This window comes from Macrosteles quadrilineatus, unplaced genomic scaffold (assembly GCF_028750875.1).
Source record: "Macrosteles quadrilineatus isolate MER2022 unplaced genomic scaffold, UCM_ALF_1.0 Scaffold_19__1_contigs__length_3004403, whole genome shotgun sequence".
NCBI lineage: Eukaryota > Metazoa > Arthropoda > Insecta > Hemiptera > Cicadellidae > Macrosteles > Macrosteles quadrilineatus.
Genome location: NW_026542612.1, coordinates 2,767,914 through 2,784,292, shown reverse-complemented (window position 1 = coordinate 2,784,292; position 16,379 = coordinate 2,767,914). Strand labels below are relative to the sequence as shown.

General features: G+C 31.7%; 1 protein-coding gene across 2 annotated transcripts in view; it reads right to left on the bottom strand.

Moving 5' to 3' along the window:
- The window catches only part of LOC129005318 (uncharacterized), a 127,512-nt gene that overhangs the window by 60,837 nt on the left and 50,296 nt on the right, over positions 1-16,379 (bottom strand). For both annotated transcript variants that reach the window (XM_054434176.1, XM_054434175.1), the window contains exon 6: positions 6,824-6,916. In XM_054434176.1, coding sequence (XP_054290151.1) covers positions 6,824-6,916 — 93 coding nt within the window. The remainder of the gene's footprint in view (positions 1-6,823; positions 6,917-16,379) is intronic.

The window sequence follows — 16,379 nt, the reverse complement described above, 5'->3', positions numbered from 1 at the left end:
AATTATTTTGAGATAGTTGACCTCCGACCTCCATGTTACAAACTGTAGGCTGAGGACTAATTCTTTACTCTAAAAAATTTAAAAAGTTAAATCTAAAAATTTTTAAAACTAGTATATTTGGAAATTTTCAAAGAGAAAATCAAATTTTTAACATTAAGAATATTTAGATAATATTCTAAATTTGATGTTATTTGACTTTGATATTTTGAAGATACAATAAATATTCAAAGTTTGACATTGTTTGACTTTGACATTTTGAACATTAAATGAATATCAAATAAATATCAAATTTTTGATTTGACATAGTTTGATATATTGAACGTTTATTTGATATCAAATAAATATTCTGTGCTATGTGGGTAATATTATAAATGTGAAAGTTTGTGTGTTTGAAGTTCAATCACGCATAAACCACTGGACGGATTGGGCTGAAATTTGGCATGATGATAGCTTAAATTCCCGATTAACATATAGGCATATTCTTATCCCAAAAATCCTTTCGGGCTCCGCCCCAGTGGCTCTGTAGTTCCCCATGTTAACCTTATATGAGTATTTATATTTAAAGGGAATTAAAGAATTTAGTCAGCTGTTTCAACTAAAAAAGTTGGTTCTATGATATGGAAAAGTATTAAAAAGTTATAAGATTTACCAACAGGGTGCAGCACTATATTTTTTTTTTGCATTCATGAAAACAGCTAATTTGAACTAAGCAGCAACAAAAAACTGTGATTCGCAATGAGAACTGTCAAAGTAGGATTGTTTACAGTTATGTTTATGTTTTTCATTTCATGAATAATTTGTGATATTTTGCGAATTGTTGATAATTTATTTTTCTCTATTGTTTGGTGAAGTGGTAGAACATTATGGCTATGGTAAATGTGTAATACTATAGAATACTGTAAATTTAAAAAAGCAAATTTTATCAAACTGTGTCCTCCCTTATTGCAAACGCAAAGCTTGAGTATAACTGCAATAAGCATTTTATACTTATATTCCAACCCCGTACGAAGGACGGGTACTCTGCTAGTTATTAATATTTCTTTTTAATAAACCGTATTTACTATTGTGTTAGTTATAACTCTTTCTTTTTATTATTACTGTAAATTAAATGCTCGAATTTATACTTGACATAATAAGATTGGTTCCTCATTGTATTGTTTGTACTATAGAACACACAGCTCAATATATTTCTACTCTCTTTACAACAACAACAAAATCGAACTCAACAATTAGAAGAAGAGTTTTTAGTCAGATTAACATTGACAACTTTTGTAAAGCACTTGACCAAACAAATTGGGACAGTTGTTACTCGTTTAATACAGCAAATGAGAGTTTTAATTGTTTTTTTAATTATTTCTATCTGGCATTTTTGGAGGCATTTCCAGTTGTAACAAAAAAGATATTGTGTGAAAATAAAAGTAATAATGATAAAGGTTGGATAACAGATGATTTAAAGTTATTATGTCAAAAGAAAAGAGATCTGTTTGAAAATTGTAAGATGTCTACTAACACAAAACTTTGGAGAGATTACAAGGATCATTGTAAAGACCTACGCAAAAGAATTAAGATTTCAAAGAGAAACTATTTACATTCAGTTATATCTAAATCTGGAAATGTGACCAAAAGTTCTTGGAATGTAGTGAAAAAAGAATTAGGCCAAAAAAATAAAGACAGTCAAATATCTGAGCTTGTGATCAAATCTTCGATTGTCAAAACTCCTTCTGCAATTGCTAAACACTTTAATGATTTTTTCTCTAAAATTGGTGACAATATCACAAAATCTCCCGCCGCTGAAGCCATTAATTTAGTTAGATGCAAAACTTCTGATTGTTTTAAATTTAAATTAGTAAATGAAAAAGATGTTCTAGATGCCATTAAGTCTCTGAAAAGTAAATATTCTGCAGGGTGGGATGAAATACCGGCCCCTGTAATTAAAGCTGCTGCATCTTTTATTGTTAAGCCTCTTACTTTTGTTATAAACAAAAGTCTAGGAAATGGAGACTTCCCGGAAAAACTTAAACACTCTACAGTGATTCCTATTCTTAAAAAAGGAGATAAAAAGTCAATTGATAATTATAGACCAGTGGCCTTGTTACCTGTGCTATCTAAAGTTTTTGAAGAAGTGGTACTGAAACAAGTTGTTCCATTTTTTGAGAAACATGTTTTACATTCAAATCAGTTTGGATTTAGAAGAAATAGTTCAACAACTCAAGCCATGTTTAAATTAATAACAAATGTTTTGGACACCTTGGATAGGTCGCAGAGCACTGCTGGTGTGTTCTGTGACCTGTCCAAGGCTTTTGACAATGTTAGACATGATATTTTGTTAAAAAAGCTGGAATGTTATGGTATGAGTAGGGAGGTTGTCCTGTGGTTCGGCAACTACCTCCAAAATAGGTTGCAAAAAGTAAAGATTAATACCTTGAATGGAAACTCAGTTTTTTCTGATTGGAATAAAGTACACTTGGGAGTTCCTCAAGGTTCAAAGGTTGGGCCATTCTTGTTCTTAGTTTATGTCAACGATTTGTTTTCAAATGTAAATTCAGATTTAATTTTATTTGCAGATGACACAACAGCAATAGTCAAAGGTAAAGACAAAAATGAATTGGCAGTTAATATCTCTTCCTCTGTTCAAAACATCAGTTTCTGGATGAGCAAGAACGGTCTAAGTTTAAATCATGCCAAGACTAAAATATTAGAATTTTCCGCCTCCTCAAACAGGTCCAAAGAATTAATTTTTGCAGTTCCCAACACCAACATTGACAAGCGTCTACAGCCTGACTGATCACTTATTGCAAAGGAAAAAAACTGGCCAGTAGCCACTGAAGAAGAAGAACCAATTTTTGTCTGCTTGATTTTGTGACGTGACGTTGACGACGTATCGTTCTGGCTGTCGGCTATGTTTTGGTTTAGCTGTTTGTTTGTTTCCTTTACATCAATTTATTAATTATTAGTGTAGTAATTCGATTTTGTCTATTTCATTGCAATTATTCATTTTGTTTCCATGTAAAGATTAAAAAGAAGTTATTTTTATTGTGATATTTATTTATGATCGCTGGACATGTAACTTAGATGTTGTGATAAGCTAGGCCTATTTATGTTTTGTCAAAGTTTTGTGTAGTCTTATGTAAAATATTAATTTTGTGGGTAGTGTTATAAATGTTTAATGTATAAATTAAAATCCATTTCTGTGAATAAATAGCATGTTACTAAACTTTATTAAAATGTACTTTTATCCTTTTGTAATTTTGCCCCTTAAAGTTTTTTTCGTGTATGTCTATGCCTATTCAATTTTTACATGTTATTCTTAATGATAATTAAAAAGATGACATTAATTAAGGCATTATATCTATCGTGGTTAACCTTCCGGCCAAGCCTATTAATTCTTGCTCCTTAGCATTATTTTACACTCCATAGCAAAGATCTAAACATTTTAATGGCCGTTGAGTCTTTCCCCATAGGCAATGCTATTTAACTTACATGAATGCAGGCTAAATAAGTTAATGAAAGTGCAATGAATGAAACTGTTGAGAGATTGTAATACAATTTTCGGGTAGACTTCCGAATCTGTTGTCACAAACAACCGAATGAAAATAGGTATCGATTGTTCGATTGTTTCATTCGATATGTCGTTTGGTTAGTTATAGTAACCTTAACTAACTAACCAAACGATATATCGAATAATGGATATATCGATCGATATTTTCGTTGGGTTGTTTGTACAAACAATAAGTATATCGATATAGGCTATTGATTTGTTTCTATCCGATATATTGATTATAACAAATTGAAACATATCAGTTGACAACTACGATAAGGATACAGTAACTAAATAAATATTGTTTGTTTAGTATCAACAAGCAATTAAAAAAATATTATAATGAAATAAAACTGTTTTAAACTAACCTAACAAACCAAAATAATTTCAACATTCCGTTTGATAGCCTATTCCCCATATGCATTTTCTGTTATCAAACGGAATTTTGAAATGGTAACCTAGCCTACAGCAAGTTTGGTTAGTTATGTTAGGTTAGTTTAGAATAGTTTCATTTCCTAATCCAATATAGGCCTTTGGGCCATTATTTCTGCCTAAACAAGGTTAGTTCTTAATTTGTAATTTCAATGCGTTTGAAGATATTAAAACAGAAGGAATACGGATCGTGAAGTAAAACAAAAATATCGATATATCGAAAAAAAATCATGGATAATAATTAATGTCCCCTTTAACATCAAAGTACCCAAACATAATTTGTGGTCTGGTGTAAACCCAGTGTTATACAATTTGCCCTCTCCTGTTAAAAATCTGACCTTTGCCAAGTTAGAGCAGTATTTTTTGGTGGGAGGAAATTTGTCTTTGGAAAAGTTCTTCCTGTATAATACCATTGGATTCAAAATGAAGGATGTAGGCCTACTTGTAAACTGTTTGTTATGACCTAAGTTTAATCACTCTAATAGTGGCCGCTATACACAAAAATTGCAGTTGGAATGAATTTCTAAATTTTTATCTTTGTTTTTGTCACTGTTCTCTGTATACCAGAGGCATCTTGATAATCACAAAAACATTTAAGGTAAAGTGGTCCAAACCCATCAAATGTTGTGGATGTGTCAGTAATCGAACCTGTCATTCTTGCTCTATAGTCGGAGACACTACCTAACCACTAAGTAGGCTAGCAACACACCATCTTATATTCCCTTTCAAAAATAAAAAGGTTGAATTTGAATAGGCCTACTTGAAATGTATTGAAGTATAAACAATAAAATAATAATAAAAATTACAAACCCCAATTCCAGTGAAGTGAATAAAAGAGGCAACGTTTTCCAATCTACTTCAAAAATTTGTAATTTTAAGTTGAAAAATTGTGTTGTATTGATTTTTGTAGATAGGTAAGTTTACCACTTTAATAGGGCATTTTCGTTGCTTTGACGACGGAACATTAGGCCTAAAATTAACTGTCCAAAAAGACAATGATCCAAGAAAATGTGTGTTTTAAAAAGATTGCTTAATACTCTTTGAGATTAATATTTCATTTTCATCACACATATTTTTGCACTGGTTTGCATGTATATATGCCTACTTGTGATGGCTTACAGTCAACTTAAGTTGAGTAAAAACTAAAAGGTATTTCGTTTAAGGTCAAATTTTTTTAAATGTATAAGTTAATCTGTCAGACATGCCTGTAAGTTACCGTTATGTTACAAACTTGACTTAACTGCATCCCAAGTAAACCATTATAAATGGAAGAAATTACAAATTTACGCCAAATTAAATTTACTTAAAAACAGTGATTACAACCCATGCAGTTCATATTTCCTAGCCAAGCCTAGCATAGAGGCAGAGGACAATTCAATATATTAGGACTAATGTTATAGATTTGTCATTGGTTTCATCTAATCAGAATTAAATTTGGTTTGTTGACATAAAATTATACTATCCTGGTAGGTTTAAACTAGGTTAATCCTCTCTCATCCTCATATCCAAGAAAGTATGAAAGTGTCTAGTTAATTTTGAACCTAACTTATTAATTTGGAAATCCAAGTAACAAATGGTGTAGCAATAATTTTAAGAACTAAAAGATCAATGATAACGTCAACATTAAAAAAAGCTTATATTTATTCAAGGTGAAATAATATACAACAGAATGTTGGTTGGTTTTGAGGGTTGAGGTTATGTTATAAGGAGTCTGACTTTGTTTATGTTTGTTTATGCTGCTAAGTAACAGACGACAGACCGCAGTCATCAACAAGATGGTTCTTCTTCTTCAGTGGCTACTGGCCAGTTTTTTTCGTTTGCAATAAGTGATCAGTCAGGCTGTAGACGCTTGTCCAACATTGACCTTCCTGTCTGTAAATCAGTAGATTTTCTGGGACTGACAGTTCAAGATAATTTAAAATGGAATAACCACTGTGACCATTTATATGCTAAACTAGATAAAGCTATATTTAATCTCCGAATTATTAGAAGAATTTGCGATGACAAGACAGTGATGTTAGTATACCATGGTTATTTTTTATCAATTATGTCTTACAGTTTGTTGTGTTGGGCAAATTCACCTTCTAGCAAATATATCTTTAAACAACAAAAAAAGGCCATCAGAGTCATTGCTGGCATTAGCTCAAGAAAATCATGTAGATCCAGTTTTAAAAAATTCAAACTTTTGACCCTTCCTGCTCTTTATATTTTACACTTGGCACTTTTCATTAAAAACAACCTTTATTTATTTGAAAACTGTAAAAAAACTCATAGTTATGAAACTAGACACAAACAACTTTTGGAAATTCCAAGCCACAGATTAGCTTTGTTTCACAATGGACCCTATTATCAATGCATACAAGTCTACAACAAATTGTCCTTTTATTTCACAGACCAGTCTTTGAGCCTTAATAATTTTAAAAAGAAACTTTCAGAAAAACTGATTGCACTTTGTCCTTATGACATAAATTCATTTTTATCCTGTCAACTGTAATCTTAATATTTGTATATATTTATTATGTGTATTTATAATGCATGATTTGTACTGACATGTCACATATTCATTGCTGATATTCAGCCTCTGTATTATGAATTTTTGTGATGAATAAATTGATTTGATTTTGATTTGATTTGATATATATTTTATTCACCCCGTACGTAGAACGGATACAAAGCTAGTTCCTAATATTATTAATTTTAGTAGTAGTTCAATTACATTATTAATTATATTACTACTATTATAAGACTAATCGATAACCAGTTTGCTTGGTTGCGCCTGGAGACCTTAATTTACATATAACCCTTGTAATATATATTTAAAGTACAACAATTTTTATTGATTCATAAACTTACTCTGACAGTGGTAAATGATGTATCGACACTGGTCAGATCATCTTTAATTTCTTCATTGCTGACCTTTTGCTGACACGTCTCTATTTCAATCTCCTAAAAGAAAAATCAATGGAATACATACCTCAAACAACAAATAAATATTTAACAAATGGGCATCAATAATATTAAATGAGAATCGAGGAGCACATAATACCTGTTTTTAATTATGATCATATCATGTAATTTTTGCTAAACTTAAATGCTAATAATAAAATGTATAATCATTTTTAGATTTTAAGAATATAAATAATAATTTTGAACAGTGTGATCCCCTCACAATGAGTGTATATACAAGTCATATAGTGTATATACAAGTGTACATACGAGAGTGTATGTACAAGTCTTTAAGTAATGACTAGACTTCTTATCCTACTACAATAACATTAAAACAAATATACTTATCCTACTAAAAAAGGCATTTTGCATTATGCAAATGAAAGTCCTTCAGGTAACTCATCAACCCTCCAAAAAGAACAACCATTACATCCAATGGACTACAGAAACATCTAAATAAGGAGATGGCAAGTCACTATTTTATTTTGAGTTGGTTTTTATTCTAGAGCTAAAATTATCTGGGTAGAGCTGAGTTATATGTTGAACACTGGTTGGAGTATGTTTCTGGATAGGTCTGGCGCGACTAGGATGAGCTAAGTGCCGAGACAGTTAGCCTACGCCAAACTGCAAAAGGTGCTGTAGCTGGACCGAAACAAACGGTGAGCGGCAGGCTCGATGTCGACTCAAAATTCAGACTGACTATTCTCCAAAGGGTTTGTATTCATTGGTTTTTGTTAACTCAGACTGTAAACACTTATTTAGGATACCTAGGATACAAAATCAATGATAGATTTTAAAGATAATCAAATAACATGTTGAATCCATTGAATGGTTTGTACTGTAAACAAAAAGCTATCACAATAGTTCCAAACCTGTCAATAGGGTAATTTTCTAACATATTTTAGTGAAATTATAATGAGGCAAATGGAAATTAGCTTAGTCTGCAGGTTTGCTGCGGCAGGGATATTTTATTACTGTTTACACAAAAATATATCTAAACAATAATTCTCATAAGTGTAAAAAAAATCATTGATTGTTACAAATATTCTATATTTATAAAAGAGGAAGTTTGTGTATATATATATATATATATATTTGAACGTTATGGACTCCGAAACCGCTCGACAGATTGTAATGAAACTTTTAGGCATTATTAAGCATATTCAAGGTTGGTTTGAGTGCAGATCCGTCAAAAGGGCTCCACCCCAGTGGCTCTGGAGTTTCCGGATGGGTACACGGGAGGGACTATGGCTAAAGGTGACGTCATATCTCTAGTGACTAATGTCTTCTTTTGAGGCAACAAGATTACCGTAACGAGACGATGTGTTTCCAGGTGCGTTCGTGGCATAGTTGATAGCGCGCCGGACTGGTGTTCAGGAGGTCTCCGGTTCGAATCCAGCCAGGGACATTATTATGTGTTTTATTACGTTTATCATTGTTTTAGTGTTTATGTGGCACATACTGTACTTTCTCACATTAGCTTGCCAAAAAACTTTCATGGATAAGCGTCAGGACTGTAGCGTATAAAACTGTCACTCCCGTCTAATTTCATCGTCTAACTTTATGGTCAAAGATTTTGCTTAGAATGCAAATACTTCTTAACTGTACATCTCTTGTTAGAATTTGATGCATTTATAATTTTATTTATAAACAGCACTTTTTTTAATAGTAAACCTTTATTCGATTTTATCTTATATTTTTTTTATATTATCAGCAAGTTTGGTTGGTTAGGTTAGGTTATGACAGTTTAATTTTATACAGTAGAGTCTCGCAAACTCGGCGTAATGTGGACTGGAAGGGTGCCGAGTTTGCGAAATGCCGGGTTATCAGGAACTTGTGTTAAAAATAAGAGCTATACAGTTTTTAAGGTTTTTTACCGCCTTTTTTATTTATATTTATATTACAAGTCAGTATTAAGTCATCAGATATAGTACGACAAATCCTTAGTACCAATTGTGAATAATTTGACTTAAGCTGGCTTGAGTCCATGATTAACTCTACTAACTCTACTACTAGTGACTAAAAAAATCACTAATTTTCTGACTAAGAGCCAGGTGATGGCCGAGTTATCCAGACTGCCGGGTTATCGAGTGCCGAGTTTGCAGGACTCTACTGTAATACTAAATTTTAAAATTAATTTTATAATTAAAAATTATAAGTTAACATTCATTTGATTTTTATCTTATATATTTTTTATATTATCAGTAAGTTTGGTTGGTTAGATCATTAAATCAGCCAGATCAGCCTGATCATTAGATCAGTTTGGTTGGTTATGACAGTTAAATTTTATAATTAAAAATTGTAAAAATTTATTTCATAAAAAAAAAAATTATTTTATAATTGAAAAGTTAATTTTATAACTCAATATTTAGAAAAATAATTTAAATTTTTTCAATGTTAGCCGTAGTCCCTCCTGTGTGCCCCAACGTTGGAGTTTCCCGTGTTATGGAATTACAGAATCTTAACAGCTGTTTCAACTAAACAATTTGATTCTGTGATAATCATTGCATTGAAGATGGTGGATCAAACAGAAGATTAGACATTTTAATATATGACACAAAATCTAAAAGTGGAATTATAATTGATCCAACCATACGGTTTGAAATATAAAAAAACCAACCCTTAGAAGTAGATGAAGAAAAGAGAAAAATGTATATTAAAAAAAAATGAATGAAAAGTGAAAATTATTTAAGAAACAAATCTATAGTATTAAAACGAAACAGTGTTTTTTTATTTCACGATTCTGAATCAACCACTCGACGGATTTTCATGATTTTTGTGTTGAAAGAAAGATAATTTTGAGAACTAGGGAATGTCAAAGCCATAATTTTAGTTTAGGGTCCCAGTTTTTTAGAAATTAAGTTTTAATTTTTAAAAAGTCCAGCAGCCGACGTTAAGATTCTAAACTAGCTTTTGGCATAAATTAATTTGCTTAACATAACAGCTGTAAACATTCAGCTTTTGTGTCGCAAATTCAGCATTTGGATAAAAATGTAAAGACATACTTAGGGTTGACTTATTTATACTATGTGTAATGCTAATCATTGATACTAGTCCAGTGCAATTAACTCCAAAATGGCAAAATTTGGGAAATTAAAAAAAAAAAAAGTTGAAACCTGTTGGAAATCATTTATTAAGGTCTCCTGAACCCACAGAAGAAAGTCCCAGAAAATCCCATGGGGACTTTTCCGCCATTTTGAAAAATAAGTCGGCCATGTTGGATTTATGCAAGCGTTTACGGAAATGGGTGTTACTAGTAAACTAATTGACTTAAAAACCTCCTGTTTGCATAAAAATATATTGTAAACTCCAAGCTATATATTAAATATAAAAATACCCCCGCCGCAGCGAACCTGCAGACTAAGCGAATTTCCATTTGCCTGAATTTATTTTAAATTAAATCTATTTAAATAACATTAGGTTTAACGAGTACCTAAGTTTGCTGTTACAGGTAGCCTAATAAAATGTGTTTTTAGTAAAATATTAGTAGATTAATATAAAATAGATCAATTTTCCATGTTTAATCAATATATTTCCATAAACAAGCAAACTACAACATTCTACAATATTCTCCATAAGAATAACATAGGAAATTTTAAATTTGCAGTTTTTTTTAATTTTCTCCATAACCATTAACCGTACAAAAAAACTTTAATATACTAAATTATTTGTTTTTTAATCTCTTTAAAAAGTTCTAGAGAGAAATTGGGACATTTTGAGTTTTGAGGGTCAAAAATGAGGATGATTTAGTAATACCAACATTTCAAAAAGAGTTCCCTGCTAACCCCACCAACAAATCAAGATTTATTGCACTATTAACTGTACACCTCACAAACATGGGATGCCAGGTTTCACAAGCTACATCTAACGCAGACACTCTCATTGTTTCAACAGCTCTGCATATTTCCCCAACAAAGACTTTGGTACTAGTGGGACAAGAAAGAGACCTTCTTGTATCGTTGAATACTCTCACTCGATGCAACGTATTCATGCTCATTCCTGCCAAAGGAAACAAACCTCACCGCATTTTTAATATTAGGAATCTGCAAGAAGGTTAGGTGAGTTACAATATTTTCTTTTCCTGCTACACGCATTCACGCAGGTTGCGATACAACCTATGCCATATTCAGCAAAGGAAAAACCGCGTAGGAGAAACTCCAAAACGATGCAGGACTTCAGGAATCCGTCAGTATAGCCAAAATATATGGTGTTAGTAGAGAAGTAACTAACCTTAACATTGCAAGGCACCGCATGTACATAAGAACGATAGCAAAGCAGGGACTTAGTGCAAATTTCAACCTCGCCTCTATTCCCCCAACCAAAGCAGCAGCCCCCCAATACACCCTGAGGGCTTATCATCAAATTCAGCAGTGGAAAGGTGTTAATCTCCTAGCTACGGACTGGGGCTGGAAGCTTAGTGCTAGTCAGGGTCTAATACCTGTAACACCTCTTCAACGACCTGCTCATCAAAATCTACTAAATCTTATATTCTGCAACTGCAAAGGCAATTGCGAGAAGTATTGTTTGTGCCGAAGAAGCTATATTATTCTCATATGTGCAAAAACTGTGCAGGATTTGGGTGCGGTAATACACTATCAGTTACTGAAGATAAACTTGACGACCTGTTAATCTTAATATTAACTAGTGAATGCTCCTGTCTACTATATCCACAACGTTCAAACAAAACTTTGAAGCTTTAAGGGAAATGTGACAAAAATATGTGACGGCCGGGTCAAGCGTCTGAGCGAAAATGTATCGAATGCTTCTATTGGTTCTTGAGTAGGATGGTGAAAATTTTTAGGTAAACCCTTTTAGTGTATTTGAAAGAACATTTTATTCTCTACAATTTTTATTAAAAGTTTTCCTTATAACAGTAAACCAAAAGGTTACTTGGTGAAAAATGCTAATTATTAGTTACAGTATGTCAAAATAAATAAGTTTTAAATTAGTAAATAAAAGTATAAAAAAATAAAGTAACACATTTTTAGTGAATTTCCCTATAGGCAAAGGCGTAGCCTTGAGTAATTTTTGTTTGATTTTGACAAAATTTAATGTGAAGGTGTAAAGCGGGATAAAATTGAATGATTTCGCGAACCAGTATGATCAGACTATGGGAACAGGGTTTTACGAGGAGGTTTTATAGGATAGAAATTTGTTTTTAAAATTTTTGACCGTCAAAACACCAAATTTCCTTATTTATCTCTAGGACATTTAAATAGCTTACAAAAAACAAACAATTCAGTATCCCAAAATGTTTTTGTACAGTTAATGGTTATAAAGAAAATTAAAAAAAACTGCAAATTTAAAATGTCCTATGTTATTCTTATGAAGAATATTTTTAAATGTTGTAGTTTGCTTGTTTATGGAAATATATTGATTAAACATGGAAAATTTATCTATTTTATATTAATCTACTAATATTTTACTAAAAACACATTTTATTAGGCTACCTGTAACAGCAAACTTAGGTACTCGTTAAACCTAATGTTATTTAAATAGATTTAATTTAAAATAAATTCAGGCAAATGGAAATTCGCTTAGTCTGCAGGTTCGCTGCGGCGGGGGTATTTAATTTTTATATTTAATATCTAGCTTGGAGTTTACAAGACATTTTTATGCAAACAGGAGGTTTTTAAGTCAATTAGTTTACTAGTAACATCCATTTCCGTAAACGCTTGCATAAATCCAAGATGGCCGGGCTTATTTTTCAAAATGGCGGAAAAGTCCCCATGGGATTTTCTGGGACTTTCTTCTGTGGGTTCAGGAGACCTTAATAAATGATTTCCAACAGGTTTCAACTTTTTTTTTTTAATTTCCTTACTAAAATGCTATTTGCACTGGACTATACGTTCAATTCTTCTGTAAGAGGATGACAGATTAATCTTATCTTACTAATATTATAAATGTGAAAGTTTGTGTGTTTGTTTGTTTGTTTGTTTGTTTGTTTGAAGTTCAATCACGCATAAACTACTGGACGGATTGGGCTGAAATTTGGCATGATGATAGCCCACATTCCCGATTAACATATAGGCATATCTTATCTCAAAAATCCTCTCGGGCTCCGCCCCAGTGGCTCTGTAATTCCCCATGTTAACCTTATTAGTATTCATATTTAAATGGAATTAAAGAATTTAGTCAGCTGTTTCAACTAAAAAGTTGGTTCTATGATATACAAAAGCATTAAAAAGTTATAAGATTTACCAACAGGGTGCAGCACTATATTTTTTTTTGCATTTAAGTAAACAGCTAATGTGAACTACAGCAACAAAACACTCTGATACTCAATGAGAACTGTCAAAGTGGAATGGATGGCACTCACAGTTATGTTCAAGTTTTTAATGTCATGAAAAATTTGTGATTTTTTGTGAATTTGTAATTATTTTTTTTTTTATTGTTTAGGTGAAGTAGTAGAACACAATGCTATGGTAGATGTGTAATACCATAGTATATCGTAATTCAAAGAAGCAAATTTTATCAAACTTTTTCCTCCCCCATTGCAAACGCAAAGCTTGAGTATAACTGCAATAAGCATTTTTAACTTATAAGCCAACCCCGTACGAAGGACGGGTACTCTGCTAGTTTAATATACATAGTAAAATACTAGGATGTTCAAATTATTTTAAAAAAGCAATCTTTTTAATCTTCGATTTGTTTTAGAGCAATATAATTTGTTTTAACTAACAGCTGGTTAAAATGCCCTATAGAACTATGAGGTTATTTACTCAGATTTTGTCATTGATTATGGGAAATAAGTAAGATTAGTAGACCACCGAGATAAGTAACACCATCGATGTGTACAAGTCGAGGCTCTGTACACGAGTTAAATAAAAAAAGAAATGCAAATTATTTTACCGCTCAACTTTTTTGGAAAGGGTAGGAAAATCACAAGTTTTACATGTTTTAATTCATCTTGGCAGCTTTTTGTTTACAAACAATGTTTTTGAATGCCTGAACTTTGCTTGGATTAGGCCCGGAAATATTGATGTCATAAAGATGGAGATCAAGAATCCTCAGGAATACGATTTTGAATTACCACCACAACCTCAGACGGGTATTATCCAAAGATATACAGATGAATGACATAGATTGAACACAACGTCATCATTGACCTAGGATACTGCAATTAGACTAACCATCCTTTTATGAAATCTAAAAAAGTTGTTTGGTGTGTGTTTAGTTGTGGTTACGTTTGGAGGCGCTGAATATTTTATAGTTTAAATAAATGAATATGGGGAATTACGATGTACATTGATTCAATGAGGGTGGTTCAATTATCAAGGATATTGGAACTGATAACGGAATGGATAATAAACATAGACAATTAATTACGTCACTAGCTTTACCAGTGTTTTTACTTTTTAAATTCCTTCAACATGTGCCCAGTTCTTTTGTTCAAATGAATATTATTTTTGACTCAGCTGTTTTGTTGTTGTGTTTACTTTTCTTTGTTTACACTTATTTATTTAGCAATTGATGCAGTGAAATTGACATAAAGGATGTGTGTGGACGATTCGTTTAGTGATATCAGGACACCAACGTTATAATTATGTGTACTGTGAATTGTATTGGATGTTTTCGTTTTATTTTAGGGAGTTTCTATTCAGACCTACTGGAAATTTGTGTATAGTATAAGTAATTGTATTGTGGTGATATTGATTATGGAAGAGGTAGGTATGTGATGGAAGGTGATATCATTGACTAGGCCTATACACTTCTCAATTGATAATTAATACTCTTTCTACTGTAGGCTGCAATAAAATTTGTCTTTATACGTGTAAACTAGCTGTTCTGAATTATAGGCCTACACCGTTTTAACTGAATACTCCCGTACGTAGGACGGGCTAACACCTCGTATAATATTAATTCTATATCAGTAATTGGCATAATGATTGGTGCAAGAGGGACTATTACAACATTTTTTGACGAATTAAAAAAAAAAATATTATCTTCCATCAAAATTAAAAAATTAAATAGTCATAAAAGTGCTAAAAGGATCATGTACAGTTGGATTTTTTTTTAGCTAGAAGCGTTAAGGTGTGGTTGAATATCTTTGAAGATGAACCTATTTGGCTGTAGTGCGATCATCTATTCATATGTGTCAAATTCTGAGGTTAAATCAAAACAAACAAACTGGCATGTTGTCAATGAGGCATTTAAGGGCCGTGTTGTATTACTTTAAGAAAGGAAATAATGCCCATTTAAGAATAAATGAATTAATTTAGTACATTTCATTGTCTAATTTATTATAAAACATTCAGCATTTAGGCTACTACATGTTATAAACCAAACTCGAATCTTGCTATCTTAACCTATAAATATGAAACTGCCTAGTAGAAAAATAAAAGATCTTTTTGAAAATATATAGTTATATGCTGTTGAATTCTAAAATGTCTGGGTAATTTTTGTCTAAATGTAAAACTTTGAAATCTTTTTTACGAAAACATAATTTTTATGACATTTTCAAAGCCACATAAAATATTAACGACCAATCTTATAAAGATTCTGAGATATACAAATTGTAGGGAATTTATTGTAGTTTTAGAATATTTAAAAATGTTTTACATAATCTTAAATAAACGGTATCAGCATTCTGACACATACTTTCTCCCATAAGTTTGTCAACAACCTTTATCATGTGTAAGCGGTGAGAGTAAATATACGGAAATGGGATTTGTACAATTTTGTTCAGAATTTAAAGGACAATAACATACAAAATTTTTATCAAAATTGTTCGAGCCAATTTTGGGAAATCCGATTTTTCCGTTATTTTATGGGGTTTTTATGGGGAAATAACATAATTTACAATAACTTTTGAACCGTAATTTTTACATAAAAGGGATTTGTACCATTTTGTTCAGGATATAAAGGACCATAACATACAAAAATTTTATCATAATCGTTCAAGCCATTTTTGAAAAAATCCTATTTTTCCGTTATTTTATGGGGTTTTATGGGAAAATCCCCATCTAAAATCAAAATTTCTAAAAAATGAAAAAAAAACTAACAAAATTGTAAGGACCATAACCTACTATGTTAAATCAAAACTGGATTTTTGTCTCAAATCCTATTTTTCGTTATTTTATGGGGTTTTTATGGGGAAATAACATAATTTACCATAACTTTTGAACCGTAATTTTTACAGAAATGGGATTTGTACCATTTTGTTCAGAATTTAAAGGGCTACAACATACTAAATTTTAATCAAAATCGTTCAGGCCATTTTTGAGAAAATCCGATTTTTCCGGTTTTTTATGGGTTTTTATGGGAAAATCCCCATTAAAAATCAAAATTTCAAAAAAATGAAAAAAACGCCTGGAGATACCATGGATTAGAACCTACATACCAAATTTCATCGAAATCGGACCACAGGTGTAGTCTCTAGCTCTGTACACATCCAGACACACAGACACACACACACACACACACACACACACACAGACATCACTTCAAAAACCACTTTTTT